General features: G+C 38.0%; 1 protein-coding gene across 48 annotated transcripts in view; it reads left to right on the forward strand.

The window, feature by feature from the left end:
- Positions 1-1,385, forward strand: part of TTN (titin) — a 262,742-nt gene extending 261,357 nt beyond the window's left edge. For all 48 annotated transcript variants that reach the window (XM_073218602.1, XM_073218615.1, XM_073218603.1 and 45 more), the window contains one exon: positions 75-1,385. In XM_073218602.1, coding sequence (XP_073074703.1) covers positions 75-373 — 299 coding nt within the window. In that variant the 3' untranslated portion in view covers positions 374-1,385. The remainder of the gene's footprint in view (positions 1-74) is intronic.
- Positions 1,386-20,012: the final 18,627 nt, after the last annotated feature.

Here is a 20,012-nt window from a genome sequence, read left to right on the forward strand (position 1 = left end):
ATACAATTCCATAGAAAGCAAATCATTATTTTTTCTGTGATCCTAAAATTACTTTTTGTTTTTGTACTATAAAGGAATTCCACCTAAAATTGAAGCTCTTCCCTCTGACATCAGTATTGATGAGGGCAAAGTTTTAACAGTAGCCTGTGCTTTTACGGGTGAGCCCACCCCAGAAATAACATGGTCCTGTGGTGGAAGAAAAATTCGAAATCAAGAACAACAAGGACGATTCCATATTGAAAACACAGATGACCTGACAACTCTGATCATCATGGACGTACAGAAACAAGATGGTGGACTTTATACCTTGAGCTTAGGGAATGAATTTGGATCTGACTCTGCCACTGTGAATATAAATGTTCGATCCATTTAAGAGGGCCTGTGCTCTCATATTCATACTCATTCTTAACTTTTTACAAATGATTCACATGGACTAATCTTTCTGATCTGTAAATATTAAAGAGAAAAGGTAGTTTTGTATCAACCTAAATGAGTCAAAGTTCAAAATACACATTTCAATCTTTTCATAACTGTAGACTTAAGAATATTATACATTGTCTACTGATATGTACATACTGTATATAGCCGGATTAACGGTTATAAGGTTTTGTACCATTTATTTTATGACATTTTACAATGTAACTGTTGCAACTAACTGTTGGCAGGAGAAAGTTTCTCATGGAATGAATACCCTGCTCAACACTTAACCAATCTTTGTGCCTCAACATAATGTTGATGTCTAAGTATGCCTCAGTGGGTTGAGAAATTCCCCACTGAAGATGATGTCCTATCCACGTAAAAGATGATCCTGTGCACATCACTGGACATGTGCACCAATAACTATTGAATCAGAAATGTAAGGCATTGGTGATGTTTGCATTTACCCTCCTGTAAGCAACACTTTAATGTCTTACATTTTCTCTGATGATGTCACACTCAAAATTATCATGACTTAAATATTACCAGAGCAAAGTGAAACGGCCACCACTTTGTTCGCTCATTTTACACTGTCTTTGACCATAGAGAGTGCCTGCATAGCTTGGAAAAGCAACATCACCTGGCCATCCCCTCATTTAGCCAAGCTATTCAAGTATTCCTATGGCAGAGCAGTGCCAGCTCTTGGAGGTCCTGGGGTGCAGCCAATGCCTTTGTGTGGTAGCTCTAAATTTAAATTATAGCTGAGAAACCAGGGCAACTAAGCAATGGGCCACAGCAAAGAAATAACAACAAAACAAAGCTGTCGTTAAATTAAAAATATTACTGACTGCCCAAATGTCAATTTGATGTAGTTCTTTTCATGCAGGTATAAATTCAAGTGTTAGTTTTAATTGTTGGACCTCCTTGATAGTAACAACAAAATAAAGCAAGCTATCTGCACCTCAAAATGTGTGCTTGGTTTCCTGTGAAACTCTGGGGCTAGGAAGATATGCACCTTCACAAATCATAGAGAAGATCACAGAAAAGATAAAACAACTCAAGCTCAAAATACCCCTTGTTAATATGTTCTTTAAAGAAAATATTTAAATCATTGTGTTAAATGTATTCAAACAATTTTTTTTAAAGCATCAACATGATACTCAGGGATAAATTTATCCCCAAAAGTTAACAAAAATGACCAAAAATAACAGATTATTCTTCTAAACTTACCAAGAAAAGTATTTTTATGGGACCTGATTCAACTAAATCCACCAAAGATATTAAACATCTACAATTCACAATATTCTGTGCTAGACACCATAGGGAACAACACAAAGATGAGCAAGACGATACAGACCCTGTCCCTCAAGGAACGTAGTGAAAAGAAAATGACAACTACAAGGAAAATGATCAGTTGTTCAGCTGAACCCATATTGACTACTGCAGCTCCAAATTGAGAGAGAATAAATAAAGGTTCTCAAAACTACAGAATTTGTTTTAAATGGTACAGTTGTACCATGCTTTTTTTAAACAACTGGTCTATACTTGATAATAAAATACCTAGTGCCAGAAAAATCTATATGTAACACTTCAATTAGAGAATCATAACTGTAAATCTATATTTCCCTAAATTATTAGGTAATAATGTAAGTACAATTACTGCCTAAATATAAGTATAAGTGGCCAGAGCTGAAGCCCATATGCTATCAATTTCTATTCTGCAAAGAAGATCTTGGGTCTTCATTAATTTATTCTGCAGGTATTCTGCATTAAGTCAGATTCTCTAAAAGCTGTACCTGAAACAGGATTCTTGTATAAGTAATTTTTTGAGGGCCTGCTCTCAGGAATACAGGAGTGAGGGAAGCAAGAAGAGAAAGAAAGCCAAGCTAGGATTTTGTCTCAGTGGGAGCTTCAGCCTGACCCACAGGGAGCACAAACTGTACTAGGGTTTGTTCCATCTTGGAATATGGCGGCTGACCTTTTGCACCCCCTTATCAGCCAGTCAGTGGTTCCAGATTGTGAGTTTGTCACGGGGAGAGGAGAGAGGAAGGAAATCACCTCCCAGGAAAGGAGGAAGCACCTATTGGCTGAAGAATCTCTGCAGACTAGGGCAGCTAAGTGGCCAACACTCAAGAAATCAGGTTGGATACACAAACCCAGGGGGATCTGGGTGGTACTATCAGCAGCCATTAACCCATCTAACAACTTTAAATGCCTATTTTTTACCTTAAAATGAGAGGCAGGACTTTCCAGGTGATTCCAGAGGATGATTCCCAGCTGACATGCTAATATTCTCCCGTGTCCTGTCCATGGCTGAGATATAGTCCATGCTGCTGAGACTTCTGAAGCTGAAAAAATTGAGCACTTCCTGTACTTGTAGGCACTGAGATCCAATTTGGACCTGGAAAGGAGAGGCGAAGGGCAAAGATCTATTCAGAGAAGGGCATCTGCACTAATGGCAAAGTCTGACTTCATAAAAAGAAGGATTAGCTGACGCCCAAGGCTTCTCCTAAAGCACCAGTGTGGCCATGTGGGTGCATATGAGAGGATTGCTTAGGGGGGATGGAAGGAAGTCTGTCAGAGGCACTCCAGCTTCAACAACAATCCCTTCCGGGGTTTACCAGCCAGCCTCCTTCTGCTAGCTGCTCCAAGAACAGTGCCCCCCTGCTGAGAGGGGGGGTAGGGACTCCTGCTCCCCACCACCCCACCTACAGGAACCCCAGGAGTGGTCTGTCAGCATGGTTACATTTTTGAGTCAGACAGTCTTTATTTTCCCCTTTCAACACAGGGCAACAGAGAGAAGCAAGCCAGGTGCCTGCTATCCAGTTCCACCCCATCCAGTCCACAAAACCTAGTGGGATCTTCACTAATTTCCTGCCCTGCTTTTTCCTGAATCCTTCCTGTCTGTTTTATACACCCCACACCCTGACTACATGATAAGGAGCATAATGTAAGAATCACACATCTCAAAACCCAGGGTGCTGAGGTGGGTGAAGATGGCAGCACAGAAAGAGCCTGAGCCCAGCTCCTCCCACATACACACCAATTCTACACCTGCACACAAAGCAGCTCTTCCCAAGGAAGAATGGAGGCCTTAATGAACAACTTCTGCACAATAAAGGATAAAAAGATCACATAAAAAATGGCAGGAGACAGACCATGGTAATAGAGGGATCCCCACCTCCAACACAACCCTGTAGCAGGGAGGGATATCACTGAGAAACGGGAGCTCAGATTCACCTGACCTGGGGCACAGAATAAAAGCTTAGTTTAAAGGGCAATCATACTACAAGTGAAAGAAACCAATTTTCGGAAATAAAGCACCCACCCAAAGACAGGGGAACTGCTAGAACTCTCTCTGCAACCAGATATACTGGTGAGTGTCATTGTTTATGTTCCCACCTCAAATTGATGATATGGATGGGAGCAAATTGAGCACCATTGTTTACATTCCCCAAACACATTGATAGTACAGACAGGAGAAAGGTAAGTGCCATTGCTTACATCCCCTGCCCCCACACATCGATAGTGCAGATGGGAGCAGGGTCAGGGCCCACACACCAGCTCCAGACATGACCAGGGTAGACTCCTGGCTCCCACCCATGCCAAATCACACCCACCAAAGATCCAGCCATCCCACAAGGTGACGCTAGCACAGCACTTACGTGGATTCACCCCCCGCACACACACACACCCTTTCCATCTCCAGCCACCCATTAGCATCCCCAGCTGTCCCATTGGCATGGCCCAGACTGGTGCCCACCTGGGAGGTTCCCAGACCATGGCCCTTTCATCCCCAACCACCCCATTAGCACAGCCTGCACCAGCACCCAACTGGGAGCCTCCCACATAGCATCCCTCCAACACTGGCTTCCCCACCAACATGGCCCTGGCTGACACCCACCCAGGAGACCACCAGACCATGGCCTGGGAGTCCTGGCATGGGAACACACCAGCCCAGCCCACCCAGCCTCCAGCAAGCCAGCCAAAACTACCAGGCACAGTCTGCTCAGGGGACATTCTTACACAAAGCCATGCCTTCAGGATTGGGAGAGACAGTCCTTTCACATAATCCATAGAAACAAACACAGAAAGTCAAATAAAATGAGACAGAGGCATATACTTGAAACAAAAGAATATGACAAAACATCAGAAAAAGAACTAAGTGAACCTGAGTTAAGCAATCTACCTGGTAAAGAGTTCAAAGCAATGGTTATAAAGATGCTCACTGTACTTGAGAGAATGGATGAACTCAGGACTTCAAGAAAAAGAGAAAACATAAAGAATCAATCAGATGTGAAGAATACAACAAATTGTGAGGGAATTAGCAGATTAGAGGATATAGAAATTGTTTCAAAGTGATGGAAAGCACTCAAGATGAAAAGCAGAAAGAAGAAAGAGAAATGAGGACAGATTAAGGGACCTCTGGAACCACATCAAACATCCTAACATTCTCACTACTGGAGACCCAGAAGGAAAAAAGAGAGAGAGAAGGATGGAAAGCTTATCTGAAGAAGTAATAGCTGAAAACTTCCCTAACTTGGGAAGAAAACAGACATCCAATCCAGGAATCAAAGACAGCCATGAACAAGATGAACCCAAGGAGGTCCACAACAGGACACATGAATTAAAATGTCAAAGACCAAAGACAAGAGAGAATCTTAAACCAGCAATACAAGAAATATTAGAGGGGCATCTTTAAGAAGAAAAGAAAAGGCCATAACTAGAAGCGAGAAAATTATGAAAAGAAAAAATTTCACCGGTAGAAGCAAACATACAGCAAAAACAGTAGATCAAACAGTGAAAAGCTAGTATGAAGGTTAAAAGACACAAGTAGTAAAACCACTCACTTCTAAAAATTAGTTAAATAATCACTAAAAAGGTGCCAAAGAAGAGATCATAACAGGAAATGTGGTAGAAGACAAGTAAAAAATGTAGTGCTGTTAGAATGCATTCAAACTTAAGTGACTATCAACTTAACAGACTGCTATTATGTAAGATGCCATATCTAAACCCCATGGTAACTAGAAACCAAAGACCTGTAATAGATACACAAAAAAACAAAAAGGAAGGAATTCAACCACAGCACTAAAGAAAGTCATCATGCACAAGGGAAGAGAGCAAAAGAAGAAAGGATCAGAGAAGAACAAACACAAACAGAAAACATTTAACAAAATGGCAATAAGTATATACCTATCAGTAATTATCTGTGAATGGAGTAAATACTCTGATCAAAAGACATAGGGTGATTGAATGGATTAAAAAAAAAAGACCCATCTATATGCTGCCTACAAGAGACTCACTTCAGACAAACACACAGACTACAACTGAAGGGATGGGAAAAGATATGCCATGCAAATAGAAGTGAAAAAAATCATAGTGGCAATACATATACCAAACAAAACAGACTTCAAAACAAAGACTGTAACAAGAGACAAAGAAGGACATCATATAGTGATTAGGGGCTCAATCCAGCAAGAAGATATAACGGATATCTACATATCAACAGAGAAACCCTTAAATACACAGGCAAATATTAACAAACATGAAGGGAGAAATTAACAGTAATATAGTAATAGTAGAGGACATTAACTATTAAATGGATAGATCATCCAGACAGAAAAATCATTAAAGAAAGAGTGGCTCTGAACACATTAGGCCAATGGCCTTAATAGATAAATATATTGAAGTTAATATATTTGTAATATATGAATGTAATATTACATATATGTAATATATACTGTAATAAATATACTACATCCCAAAGCAGCAGAATAGTCATTGCTTTCAAATGCATACAAAACATTCTCCAGGATATATCACATGTTAGGGCACAAAACAGGTCTCAATAAATTTAAGAATATTGAAATCATGTCAAGCATCTTTTCTGACATAACAGTATGAAACCAGAAATCAGTTAGAAGAAAACCTGGAAAAAGCACAAACATGTGAAGGCTAAACAGCATGCTACCTAAACAACCATGGTTCCACGAAGAAATCAAAGAGGAAATTTTAAAAAACACTTGGAGAAAAATAAAAATAGAAAAACAATGGTTCAAAATCTTTGGGATGTAGCAAAAGTAGTTCTAAGAAGTCTGTTTATAGTGATACAGGCCTACCTCAAGAAACAAAAATCTCAAATAAAACAATCCAACCCTACACTTGAAGGACTTAGAAAAAGAAGAAAAAACAGAGCCCAAAGTTAGCAGAAGGAAGGAAATAAAGATCAGAGTGGAAATAAATGACATAGAGACAAAAAATATAAAAGTTCAATGAAACTAAGAGCTGGTTACTTGAAAAGATAAATAAAACTGATAAACCTTTAGCTAGACTCATCAAGAATAAAAGGGGAGGACTCAAATAAAATCAGAAGTGAAAGAGAAGTTACAACTGACCCTACATAAAAACAAATGATCATGAGATTATTATGAAAATTTATATACCAACAAATTGGACAACCTAGAAGATACAGAAAAATTCTTAGAAACATGCACCTTCCAAAACTGAATTAGGAAGAAAGAAAAAGATCTAAATAGATCTACTAGTAATGAAATTAAATTAGTAATCAAAAACCTCCCAACAAAGATCCTAGTACCAGATGGCTTCACAGGAGAATTTTACCAAATATTTAAAGAAGACTTAATACTTACCCTTCTGAAACTATTCCAAAAAATTAAAGAGGAAGGAACACTTCCAAATTCACTCTATGAGGCTAGTGTCACTTTGATATCAAAGCCAGACAAAGATACTACAAAAAAAGAAAATTACAAACCAATATTCCTGATGCACATAGATGCAAAATCCTCAATAAAGTATTAGCAAACTGAATTCAAAAATACATTAAAAGGCTCATTCACCATGACCAAGTGGGATTATTCCAGGGATGCAAAGAAGTTCAGTATCCACAAATCAATCAATGTTATATGCCACATTAACAAAAGAAAGGATAAAAACCATTTGGTCATCTCAATAAGATGTTGAAAAAGCACTTGACAAAATTCAACATCCATTCATGATAAAAATTCTCAACATACAGGGAACATAACACAATAAAAGCCTTACATGAAAAACCCACAGCTAATACCTATTCAGTGGTGAAAAGCAAAAATCTTTTCCTCTAAGACCAGGAACAAAACAAGGATGCCCATTCTCACTGTTATTCAACATAGTATTGGAAGTCCCAGCTATAGCAATCAGACAAGGAAAAGAAAGAAAAGGAATCCAAATTCATAAGGAAGAAGTAAAACTCACAATTTGCAGAGTACATGATACTATATATAGAAACCCCTAACACTACCACCAAAAAACTACTAGAATTAATAAATGGATTCAGTAAAGTCTCAAGACACAACATCAATGGTGCAGAATTCTGTTCCATTTCTATAAACAAATAATGAACTAGCAGAAGAGAAATTAAATCAATCACACTTCCAATTGCACCAAAAACAATAAAATACAGAGGAATACATTTTACTCAGGAGGTGAAAGGCCTATATTCTGAAAACTGTAAAACACTGATGAAAGAAATTGAAGACAACACAAATAAATGGAAAGCTATTCCATGCTCATGGGTGGGAAGAATTAATATTCTTAAGATGGCCATACTGCCCAAAGCAATCTACAGATTCAATGCAATCCCTATGGAAAAAACTAATGATATTTTTCACAAACTAGGACAAAGAATTTTAAATTTTAAAATTTGCATGGCACCACAAGAGACCCTGAATAACCAAAGCAATCTTGAGAGAGAAGAACAAAGCTGGAGACATCACACTCCCTGATTTTAAACTATACTGCAAAGCTACAGTAATCTAAACAGTATGGTCTAGGCACAAAAATAGACACATAGTTCAATGGAACAGAATGGAGAACCCAGAAATAAACCCACACGTATACAGATGATTAATATATGACAATGGAGTAAAGCATGTACAATGGGGAAAAAATAGTCTCTTGAATAAATGGTGTCAGGAAAACTGGACAGATACATGCAACAGAATGAAACTGGATTACTGTCATATCATACACAAACATAAAGTCAGAATGGATTAAAGAACTAAATATAAGGCCTGAAAATATAAAACCCCTAGAAGAAAAGATAGGCAATCAACTCCTGAACACTGGCATTAGTAAATTTTTTTCTGGATATGTCTCCCCAGGCAAGGGAATCTAAAGCAAAAATAAACAAGTAGGACTACATCAAACTAAAAGGCTTCTGCACAGCAAAGAAGCCAACAACAAAATGGAAAGGCAACCTACTGCATGGGAGATATTTGCAAATCATACAACTGATAAGGGGCTAATATCCAAAATATATAAAGAACTCATATACTCAATAGCAAAAAAAAAAAAAACCCACAAATAATCCAATTAAAAATGAGCAGAAGACATTTTTCCAAAGAGGACATACAGATGGCCAACAAACAGATGAAAAGATGCTCAACATTGATAATCATCAAAGAAATGCATATCAAAACTACAATGAGATACCACCACACACCTGTTAGAATGGTTATTATCAAAAAGACAGAAAATAACAAGTGTTGGTGAAGATGTGAAGGAAATGGAACTGTTGTGCACTGCTGGTGGGATTGGAAATTGGTGCAGCCACTCTGGAAAGCAGTATGGAGTTTCCTCAAAAAATTAAAAATAGAAATAACATACAACCCAGTAATTCCACTTCTAAGAAATTACCTGAAGAAAATAAAATGACTAATTTGAAAATATGCACTCCTATGTTTGTCACAGCATTATTTACAATAGCCAAAATATGGAGGCAACTTAAGTGCCCATTGATATATGAATAAGTAAGATGTATTAATGAAACGTTATTCAGTTCATTAAAAAAAAGACTGAAATCTTACCATTTGTGACAATATGGACGGACCTGGAAGGTATTAAGCTAAGTAAATAAGTCAGACAAGGACAAATACCACATTTCACTTAAAAATGGAATCTAAAAAACAGAACAAATGAACAAAACAGAAATAGAATCATAAACACAGAATGGACTGGTGGTTGCCATAGGGGAGGAGAGTTGGGGGATGGGTGAAAGAGATGAAGGAGAAAAAAATTAGTGAGAATGTTTGATATCTTGATATAGGTGATGGTTGCATGAGTGTATGCAAATGTCAAAATTCATTGAGCTTTACACTAAGATCTGTGTATTTTATGTACCTCAGTAAAATAAATAAATACAAAAATAACAACAAAAAAAGTAATGGTACCGGAAAAACAAAACAAAGTACCAAGCTCAAATCCTGTGTGTCCTGGAGCAGGTTATAGGACTTCTCTATTCCTTCATGTTCTCATGCATGACATGAGTCACAAAAGCATCAATCTCATGGAAGTGCTATGAGATTAAACTCTTACAGTGGTGCCTGACACAGTATGCAATCAATGCCAGCAATTATTATTATATTAAGGACCATCCTACAGAACTTTGCAGTTAGGAACCAGTCAGAGAAGTAGGATTTTAGAAGGGGCCTGGCATGGTTCTCTCATGATCACTAGATGTGTTAATGCTGGGGCTACTGGGACAAAGTACCACAAAGTGGGGGACTTACATAACAGAAAGCCTGGAAGTCCAAAACCAAAGTGTCAGCAGCGTGGGTTCCTTCTGAGGGCTGCTAGGGGAAGGTCTGTTACATCATCTCTGCTTGGCTTATAGATGTCCACCTTCATGTTCACATAGCATTCTCTTCACACCGCATATGAGTGTCCACATTTCCCTTGTAGAAGGACACCAGTATATTAGGTTAGGGTCCACCCTAATTATCTAAATAACTTTATTATTTTTGTAAAGACTCTACATCCAAAGAAGGTTACATCCTGAGGTACTGGGAGGTTAGGGACTCCCAACATATTTTGGCGGGGGAAGTGGCAGACATAATTCATCCCACAACACTAGACACAATGGGCATAGGACAATACATATTTATTATAATTGTTTTGATGGAATTATTCAAAAGATGAATTTATTGTCTCTCCAAGAGTAGCTGATTATATAGATGAACCATGTAGCCAGGTAGGTAAATCATAAACAACCAGTAAAATAACAGAATAAATTGATAGTCCCCCTGGAGAATTATCCAAGAATAATGTTATGATTGTGCTCCAGGAAGAGTGATTTGTATTTGTTTCATCTGCCCCAAATGTAATTTTGAGAAATTCAGGCAGAGAAAGTCCGGTTTCCTTGTAACAAGAAAAAATAGTGTATGCTGTATAAACAGAAGGACTTTTGAAAATAGATTGGTACATCAATTGTCATTCTAAGGTTATAAAAGTGAAAATTAAGTTTTTTGGCTTTTGATATCTCTGGGTCAATATTTCCAAAACTCTTTTCTTCAAGATGTTGGTAGATGTTGTGAAAAAAGTATTCCATAGTCAAAAATAGCTCAGCACTCAGGTGATTGTACTTTTATGCAGGACTTCTCAGAGCCTTTAATGAATATGTGCTGTCATTCTCCAAGAGGTAAATTGATCTGATGAAGGAACCATTTTTATTGGTGTTGTACATGATGCAGGTTGAGACAGGCTACAGGAAGTGGAGACATGGAAGGTGTAAAAAGAACTAGATCTTGGTAGAAGGAGGAACTGGATATCACCTAAAATATAAAATTAAGAGTTATGATGAAAAAAATCCAAGGTTTTTGAGAGTACATTGTTGGGATATCTGATCCAGTCACAGAAATAGGAAATAGGTTAGAGGAATTTGCTTATGAAAGCTATGACCAGAAGTGTGGGGTGAGATGAAGGATAGGGCATGGCTTTCCACACAGATGATCTTTATGCCTGCACAGGCCTGGGGGCAATGGAGAGCAACACCTCATTCAAAAAAGTAGAAAAAGGTTAGTAAGACTAGCACAAGAGCCTCTGGAAGACTCAGGGCAAGAGACAGGACAACATAACAAAAGGCCTCAGATACCATACCACAGAGTTTGGGCTTTTCCCTGAGGTAAGGGGAATCATGACAAGAGATTTGAGCAAATAAGTCACTTGATCAAATTTTAATTTTTTACAAAGTCTTCAGCTATTTAAGAAAGCTATGGCATTTATTTGCTGTTCTACATTAAAGAGCTAATTTCCCCCTAGAGGACTCCACTTACAATGGAGTCACACTCACCTTTAGCCACCGCCAAAGTTCTAGCCCACAATGGCCCTATAATTGGAGCTCTGGGGTTTTATAACATTTCATGGGAAGGTCTTTCTTAAGACTGTTGGGGACTTAGGGATACATGTAATAAATCCAAGCTGGTAAACCCCCTAGGCAAAGGAAGAGGTGTGGGGGTGACTTGTGGAGATAGGACAGCCCCTTCTCAGTGACAATGACTACTGTTGTGGAATTGGCAGTGGAAAGGTGGAAGAGTCTGGCCCAGCAAGACAAGTCCTTCTAAGGGTGCAGGGTCAAGAATGTGGTCAATGGGGATGACCCCATCAATCCTGCTCATTTTACGAAATGGTTGGAAGCAGGTAAGAAGAGTGGGCAGATATGCCAATGCTATCCAATTTGTCAGTTATTCCCTGGAAAAGACAGTGTGTCCTAAAAGCCATGATTCTAAAACTGAAATTCATGCTTAATGAGGAAAAAAATTCAGGATCTTTAGGGGTTCATAAACTCCCTGGGATTATGTCTAAATAAAATGTTTAAGTCCATTCACAATTGCATCAAAAAGAATAAAATACCTAGGAATAAATCTAATCAAGAAGGTAAAAGACCTATATCCCAAAAACTACAAGACACTCATGAAAGAAATGAAAGAAGACACCAATAAATGGAAATACACCCCATGCTCATGGATAGAAAGAATTAATATTGTCAAAATGGCCATTCTGCCTAAAGCAATCTACAGATTCAATGCAATCCCTTTCAAAATACCAACAGCATTCTTCAACAAACTGGAACAAATAGTTCTAAAATTCACATGGAACCACAAAAGATCCTGAATAGCCAAAGCAATCCTGAGAAGGAAGAATAAAGCTGGGGGGATAAGGCTCCCTGACTTCAAGCTCCACTACAAAGCCACAGTAATCAAGACAATTTGGTACTGACACAAGAAGAGACCCATAGACCAGTAAAACAAAATAGAGAGTGAAAATATAAACCCAAGCATATATGGTCAATTAATATATTATAAAGGAGCTATGGATATACAATGGGGAAATGACAGCCTCTTCAACAGCTGGTGTAGGCAAAACTGGACAGTTACATGCAACAGAATGAAACTGGATTACTGCCTAACTCCATACACAAAAGTAAACTCACAATGGATCAAAGACCTGAATGTAAGTCATGAAACCATAAAACTCTTAGAAGAAAACATAGGCAAAAGCTCTTGAATATAAACATGAACAACTTTTTCCTGAACATACCTCCTCAGGCAAGGGAAGCAAAATCAAAAATGTAGAAGTGGGACTACGTCAAACTAAAAAGCTTCTGTACAGCAAAGGACAAAAAGGCATCCTACAGTATGGGAGAATATATTTGTAAATGACATATCTGACAAGGGGTTAATATCCAAAATATGTAAAGAGCTCACACACCTCAACACCCAAAAAGCAAATAACCCAATTAAAAAACAGGCAGAAGATATGAACAGACAATTCTTCAAAGAAGAAATTCAGATGGCCAACAGGCACATGAAATGATGCTCCACATCACTAATCAGGGAAATGCAAATTAAAACCACAATGAGATATCACCTCACAGCAGTTAGGATGGCCAACATCCCAAAGACAAACAACGACAAATGCTGGTGAGGATGTGGAGAAAGGGGAACCCTCCTACACTGCTGGTGGGAATGTAAATTAGTTCAACCATTGTGGAAAGCAATATGGAGGTTCCTCAAAAAACTAAAAATAGAAATACCATTTGACCCAGGAATTTCCACTCCTAGGAATTCACACCCAAAGAAAACATCATCCCAGACTCCGAGACAGATGCACCCCTATGTTTATCGCAGCACTATTTACAATAGCCAAGATATGGAAGCAACCTAAGTGTCCATCAGCAGATGAATGGCTAAAGATGTGGTACATATACACAGTGGAATATTATTCAGCCATAAAAAGAAAACAAATCCTACCATTTGCAACAACATGGATGGAGCTAGAGGGTATTATGCTCAGTGAAATAAGCCAGGTGGAGAAAGACAAGTACCAAATCACTTCCCTCATTTGTGGAGTATAACAATGAATCAAAACTGAAGGAACAAAACAGCAGCAGACTCACAGATGCCAAGAAGGGACTAGCAGTTACAAAAGGGGAGGGGAAGAGGAGGGTGGGTGGGGAGGGAGAAGAGGATTGAAGGCATTATGATTGGCACACATGGTGTTGGGAGGGTCATGGGGTAGACAGTGTAGCAAAGAGAAGACAGATAGTGACTCTGTGGCATCTTACAATGCTGATGGACAGGTACTGCAATGGGGTGGGCGGGTATTTGATAATACAGGTGACTGTAGTAACCACAATGTTTTTCATGTGAAACCTTTTTGAGTGTATATCAATGATACCTTAATAACAAATAAATTAATAAAATGTTTAGGGACATGATTCCTAGTTAACCAGTGATTCCAAAAATTTAAGAAATGCTACCCACCCTACATGTTTGAGAGAGGGAGCAAGCAGATAGCTGCCCGCGCCATCTGAGAAGTACGTACATACAGCTCCCCATAAAGAGAGGCAGTGACAACCCCACTTCAGAACTCCTTCCAGGGCTCTTGGTGCTCAGCGTTCCTTTTCTTCTGCAGCCAGGAAGTGCTGTTTTTGAGCCTTATGTAGGCGTGTACTTACCTAAGGGCCCTCTCAAACAAGGTGCTCCTGAACCAGCACAGCCTTGAGGAAAAATGCTTTTTGCTAAGGATGTCATAGTCACATTACAATACAATAGGTACATAGAATTCCCCCAGTTATTCTAACGTCCCATTGTTGAGGGAACCCTTTCTGACACCAGTACCAGCTGCAGAGAGGAACACAGGGCCAATTCCCTGCAACTGCAATGCATAAATGAAGGCAGCTTTTTGTTGACAGCTGGCAGTTCCATCTGAGATCACTGTGATCTTTTTTAAACTGTCCTTTCTCTCATGCCACTGTCTAGAACAACCCAAAGAAGCTAGAAAGAGGGACACCACCAGGTCCATCAGGCCAAGACCAGATGGGAAGCTGAGATGACCTATCCTAACAAATGGAAGGACCTCTAAGGGGAAGAAAATTTGGCCTCTAATGCAAATAACCACCAGAAGGAAAGCTGAAAGTGCAGAACACTGAGATCCAGGGTCTTTGAATGTGCCCAAAGTCACATGGTTAATAACACAGCCAGAACTAGAAGCCAGGTCTCCATATATCAGTGTACTCTTGCCATCCCTTCCCAACATCAGAGTGAGAGGGCAAGGGAGTGAGAGGGCAAAGGAGAGTGTTAAGGGGGAAGAGGGCTCTGTTCCACTTTCAGGGTCATTATAATTACAGGGCAAGGTAGACAGCAAAATCTCTTCAGGTCACTCCTGGTAAAGGCCTCTCAGTTCCAGAACAGTGAATTCTTTTCAGAAATCTAAGGCCAGAAATGCTGACCTCTCTACTGGTATCTGCAATACAACGAGGAAATAGGGTGCTTATCCGACTCAGTATTTCATGGGAACGGAGAGCAGTGAGAGAGCCACAAGCTTTTGTCATGGGTTCTAAAGAAATATTAGGAAAGGACCTTTCCAATGTTCAAGGAAGGAAGTACCCCAACAAAACAATCTGCCTGATTCTGGTGGGTGCTGAGACACAGGACAGTCACCTGAGAGGTCCTGGAATGTTTAACATAGGGGTTTGCAGCCAAGACAATGTAGATTTCTAAGAGCTGGGCACTGGGTACACATTATTCCAGAGAACTTATAGGACTTGGTTTTATTCATTTCAGTTTGATACGAGGATGAGTATATTTCTTAAAGAGAAATTTCTTTCTCTTTCAAAGAATTCTCAAAGTAAAGAGGTATATGAAGAAGTATACTTGCAAGAACTATACTTATTGTTTTTCCTTAATACATAAGGTAGCTTGAGAAGAGATTCAAAGAGCATGGCCTTCAGCCAGTGACTATGCTTTCAGCTTTTTTCTTTCCCCATCTTAAGAGAGTGGATGTGGCCATTTTCTTTACATGTGTTCCCACTAAGGAAATCAGCTCTAGTTAACCTGCTGACATGAGCACACAATACTAGTTTCATTTTTCAACCCTGTATGGAATGCCACAACTAACTTAAGCCAGAAAAGCAGAGAGAGAAGTAAAAGGCAGGGTGTATCAAGAACTACATTTACCCAATACCACCTTCAACAGTGCTTTTCAAACTGTAAAGTGCACCATGTAAAACCCCCTGGCAGTCCTGTTCAAATGCAGAATCTGGTTCAGCAGATCTGGGGTGAGGGCCATAGATGCTGCATTTCTAATAAACTTTCAAGTGAAGCCATTGCTGCTGTTCAAGTACCTATAAAAATGTGTGGCCTTTCAGGCTGTTAGATGACGGCCCCAAACTTTAATGTTATATAATACACCTCTTAAATATAATAATCAGGAATAAGAGTTTCTACCTAGTGCAGGGGTTCTTAACTTTGGCTACTCATTGGAATTACTGGGGAGCTTTAATGAAAACTGGGTCCCACCCCCAGAAATTCTGCTTTAATTGTTCTAGGTTCACCTAAGTGGGAAATTTAAATGTTCAGTTCTACTGTATAGTCAAGATGGAGTACCCCTGATCTAGCTAAATAAGATGATCTACTATTTTCTTTTAAAGGTAAACAATTACTTCTAGTATCTTCTCTTACATCGCAGTACTAACTTTAACTTAGCCAATCATATTTTCCATTGAAATGTGAAGCAAACCAGTTGTTGTTTTTAAGTGAAGGATTACCCTTCCTTAAACTTTCAGAACATGCTGTACTCAAGTTTTTCTTAGTGATATGGCAAATTTATTAAACATTTTTCCCCACACTGTTGACATGGCTCAGTTTTATTGATTTATAAAATGCTACAATACTTTAAACAAGCAGAATTTTCATAACAAAAATATAGAGTACACCTTTGGCATCTAGTAGAGGAAAAAAAGAATACTCACAAAGTATATATACATATATTTTTTAATGAAGTTTATTTTTTTCCCTGGGAATAAAAATGCTATTCTGAAAATGATTCAAAAGTAAAGTTATTAGTTATATCAACCTATTTGCTATTAGGTTACTAAGTTTATTTATAGAGACTAGTATTTCTATCATTTTTAATATTTCAAATTTATTTAATTTCTAAAGTTACAGATTGTTGATTTAACTATTCATGAACTGTTGTTGTAAGAACAATTATATGTATTAGTTATAACTAACCATAAATGAAGAGGTTTAAAGGGCAAAAAATCATGCCTATGTTTGCAGTAATATTTATACACATAAAGAAAAAACTTTTAAAACAATCATTTTCTAATGCTTATTTACATTTAGTTTAAAATAATAGTTGATGTGTAAATGTGAATAATACTATTCAACCGGTTAACTAAAAAAAGGTGAAAATTTAGAAAAGCCAATTATAGTTAAGATAGTCTATTTACCTAAACCATTCAAAACACAGCACTGGGTTTCACGTGCACTCAGGAATTAGAAAGCAAAGATGAGTACTAACAACACAACACTGGGTAAGTGGTCAATGAATATTGACTATACAAAAAATGTTTTAAAAGATGAATAAATATATAAGCTATCCTAAATTTAAATGCCCCTTTGAATTTACCACCCTTTCCAAGTGATTCTTTTCTTTTCCAAAACATCCCACCAAACATGGAGATGTTCAAGAGGTTATTTTGGGACACTCTATTACCAATCAAAAATGGAGAAAAAGTTACATATATGTATTTTGTTGGACACCCAAAACTGATATAATGTTATGTCAATTATACCTCAATTTGAAGCAAATAAATTTCCATTTTGTCTGAGCCATTAAAAAAATGGGAGATAAAAGATAAAGTGAATCAGAAGTATAAAAAAAAAGGAAAGGTAGATGGGAAAAGTTTGTATTTTGGCTAGTGAGATAATAGTGAAAAGCTCTTAGAAATTTTTGTAACATTCAACCATGATTTTTATTGCATACAACCATGATTTTTTTCAGAGCTGGTAAAAAGGAAAAGTTGAGATAACACAGAATTTTAAAAATCAGAAAGAAAAAAAAAATCACTTGGTGAGTCTTTCATTTTCTCTAGATCAAGCTAGTAATGGGCTTAAGCTATTCAAAAACATCATTTAAAACTAAATCCACTCCCTTACTACCTTCATACTTTACCAAAAGAAAGAAAAACAGGAGTCAAATCTGAAAGTGAAAGTGACAGACACACTACAGTAGAGGATGCCACATAACCCCAGAAAGACACTATTATGAGGCTCAAAAATGAAAGGCATTGGTACATTTTGCTAGGCTTCATGACTCAAACCGTGCTCAAGGACGCTGGGTGGTCAACATGGCCTGATTCACAAAAGCAAGAAAGAGAAATCGCAATCTGTACATTTCCCCCCAAAAAGTTACAACCTATGTTTTTAAAAAACAGCAGGGAGAAAGGGAATTCATCTTTCTAAGGAAGTTTGCTACTTAGGCACAACCACAAATGAACTACAACTCTCCTGTCTCTTAGACTAAGGGTGATCTCAACACAAAAGGTGATTTGTGTAAAGCACTAGTGTGCTATTGAATTTCACTTGCTAAACTATACTTTTTAAAGTTTTTTAAAAGTATAGCACCGTTGAAATAAGCCAGGCAGAGATAAGTACCAAATGGTTTCACTCATTTGTGGAGTAGACAACTAAGCAAAACTGAAGAAACAAAACAACAGCAGACTCACAGACTCCAAGAAGGGACTAGCAGTTACAAAGCTGAGGGGAAGGCGGGGGTGGGTGGGGAGGGAGGGAGAAGGGATTAAAGGGCATTAAGATTAGCACGCATAATGTAGGGGAGTCACGGGGAAGGCAGTATAGCACAGAAAAGACAAGTAATGACTCTATAGCTTCTTACTATGCTGATGGACAGTGACTGCAGTGGGGTGTGGGGGTGGGGCTCAATAATATGTGTGAATGGAATAACCACAATGTTGCTCATGTGAAACCTTTATAAGATTGTATTTCAATGACATCTTTAAAAAAAAAAGGTATGGCACTGTTTTCTTTTCCTGAGCACTATGTCACAGTTGTAAACATCAAGCTCACAAAGGCACTGCTAGTAAGTGTGAATAGTGCATGTTACTTATGCACACATATACACTTGGCCTGAATACAGAGGTAGTGGGTTATTTTTGTTTCCATTTCGAAAATGTACATGATTAAATTCATCCTAGAGTGCTGGTGGAAACTGAAAACATGGAATGAATTAGGAGTTGTTCAATTTTGTTTATTGTGATTGTTTAAAAAAACATAACCGAACCTCCATCCATAGGAGAAACTGAAGCTATGGGTTACCAACAGCAGAGGAAAGCTGGGGTGGCTGGGACAGGGCATGCAGAGGCTGAATGTATATTATGCAAAATCCATGATACAAACTGGGCTCTTCAGCCCTCTTCTCTACTCTGCTGCCAGAACCCAGAAGTCCTTTCTAGAGAAACCAAATGGCTCCAAAGTAAAGACCCCCAGTGAAATTTAGGAGATTGCAAAGGTCAGCTCTCCATCTGATGGCCCCTCAAATAACTGATAAACCCTGCCCATACAATGATCTATGAAATTAGCTTTTAAGTACCTGATTCTTATTATGAATGGATGACCTCCCCAATTTCCTAAGAAAGCCTTCAGAATGAAAGACACAATCCAAAACATATAAACAGAAAACAAGAACACTGAAGAAACAGAAACAATGCAAGAAGCAGGAAAGCTATGAGAAAAAAAACCATAATTATCCTCAGGGATAATGAGAAGGCAATGAATCTATAAAATAAGAATAGGGTATTATGAAAAAAGAACAGAGAAAAAATCATAAAAATTAGTATAGCTAAAAAAATTTAACAGAACAGCTGGAGGATAACAAAAAGAATCAATATAATACAAATTAAGGAGCAACTGGAGAAGAAAGACTTTCTTAAATTAAAGGATCAATCTGGGAGGCCCAACATTCAAATAACAGGAAATTAAGAAGAAAGGATGAAGAAAATAGAGGAGAGAAAATTGTCAAGAAGGTAACACAAAAAATTTCCCAGAATTGAAACAGACAAGTCTATAAATAGAAAGACTCCACCAGGTCAAGTACCCATGGACATGACTTAATAAAAACATATCAAAAAATGTCAGGGGTAAAGAGAAGCTCCTAAAACAGGGTGTAAAAACAAGTCCCATATTTTAAAAATGGTATCAGAATTCTCACAAGAAAAATGTATGTAATAAGACAATGGAGCACTGCCTTTAAAATTTTGAGGGAAAATTATTTTTCATCTAGACTCCAAACTACCAATCTAAGGGTTACCAACAGCAGAGGAATGCTGGGGAGACATTTTTGAACCTGTAAAGCCTCAAAATCTTTACCTATCATGTATTTTTTCCTAGAAATTTTTTGGTGGTGGATACACTTCAGCAAAAAAGGGGCAGTAAATCAAGAAAAAATAAGTTATA

This window comes from Manis javanica, chromosome 12, assembly GCF_040802235.1.
Source record: "Manis javanica isolate MJ-LG chromosome 12, MJ_LKY, whole genome shotgun sequence".
Lineage (NCBI taxonomy): Eukaryota > Metazoa > Chordata > Mammalia > Pholidota > Manidae > Manis > Manis javanica.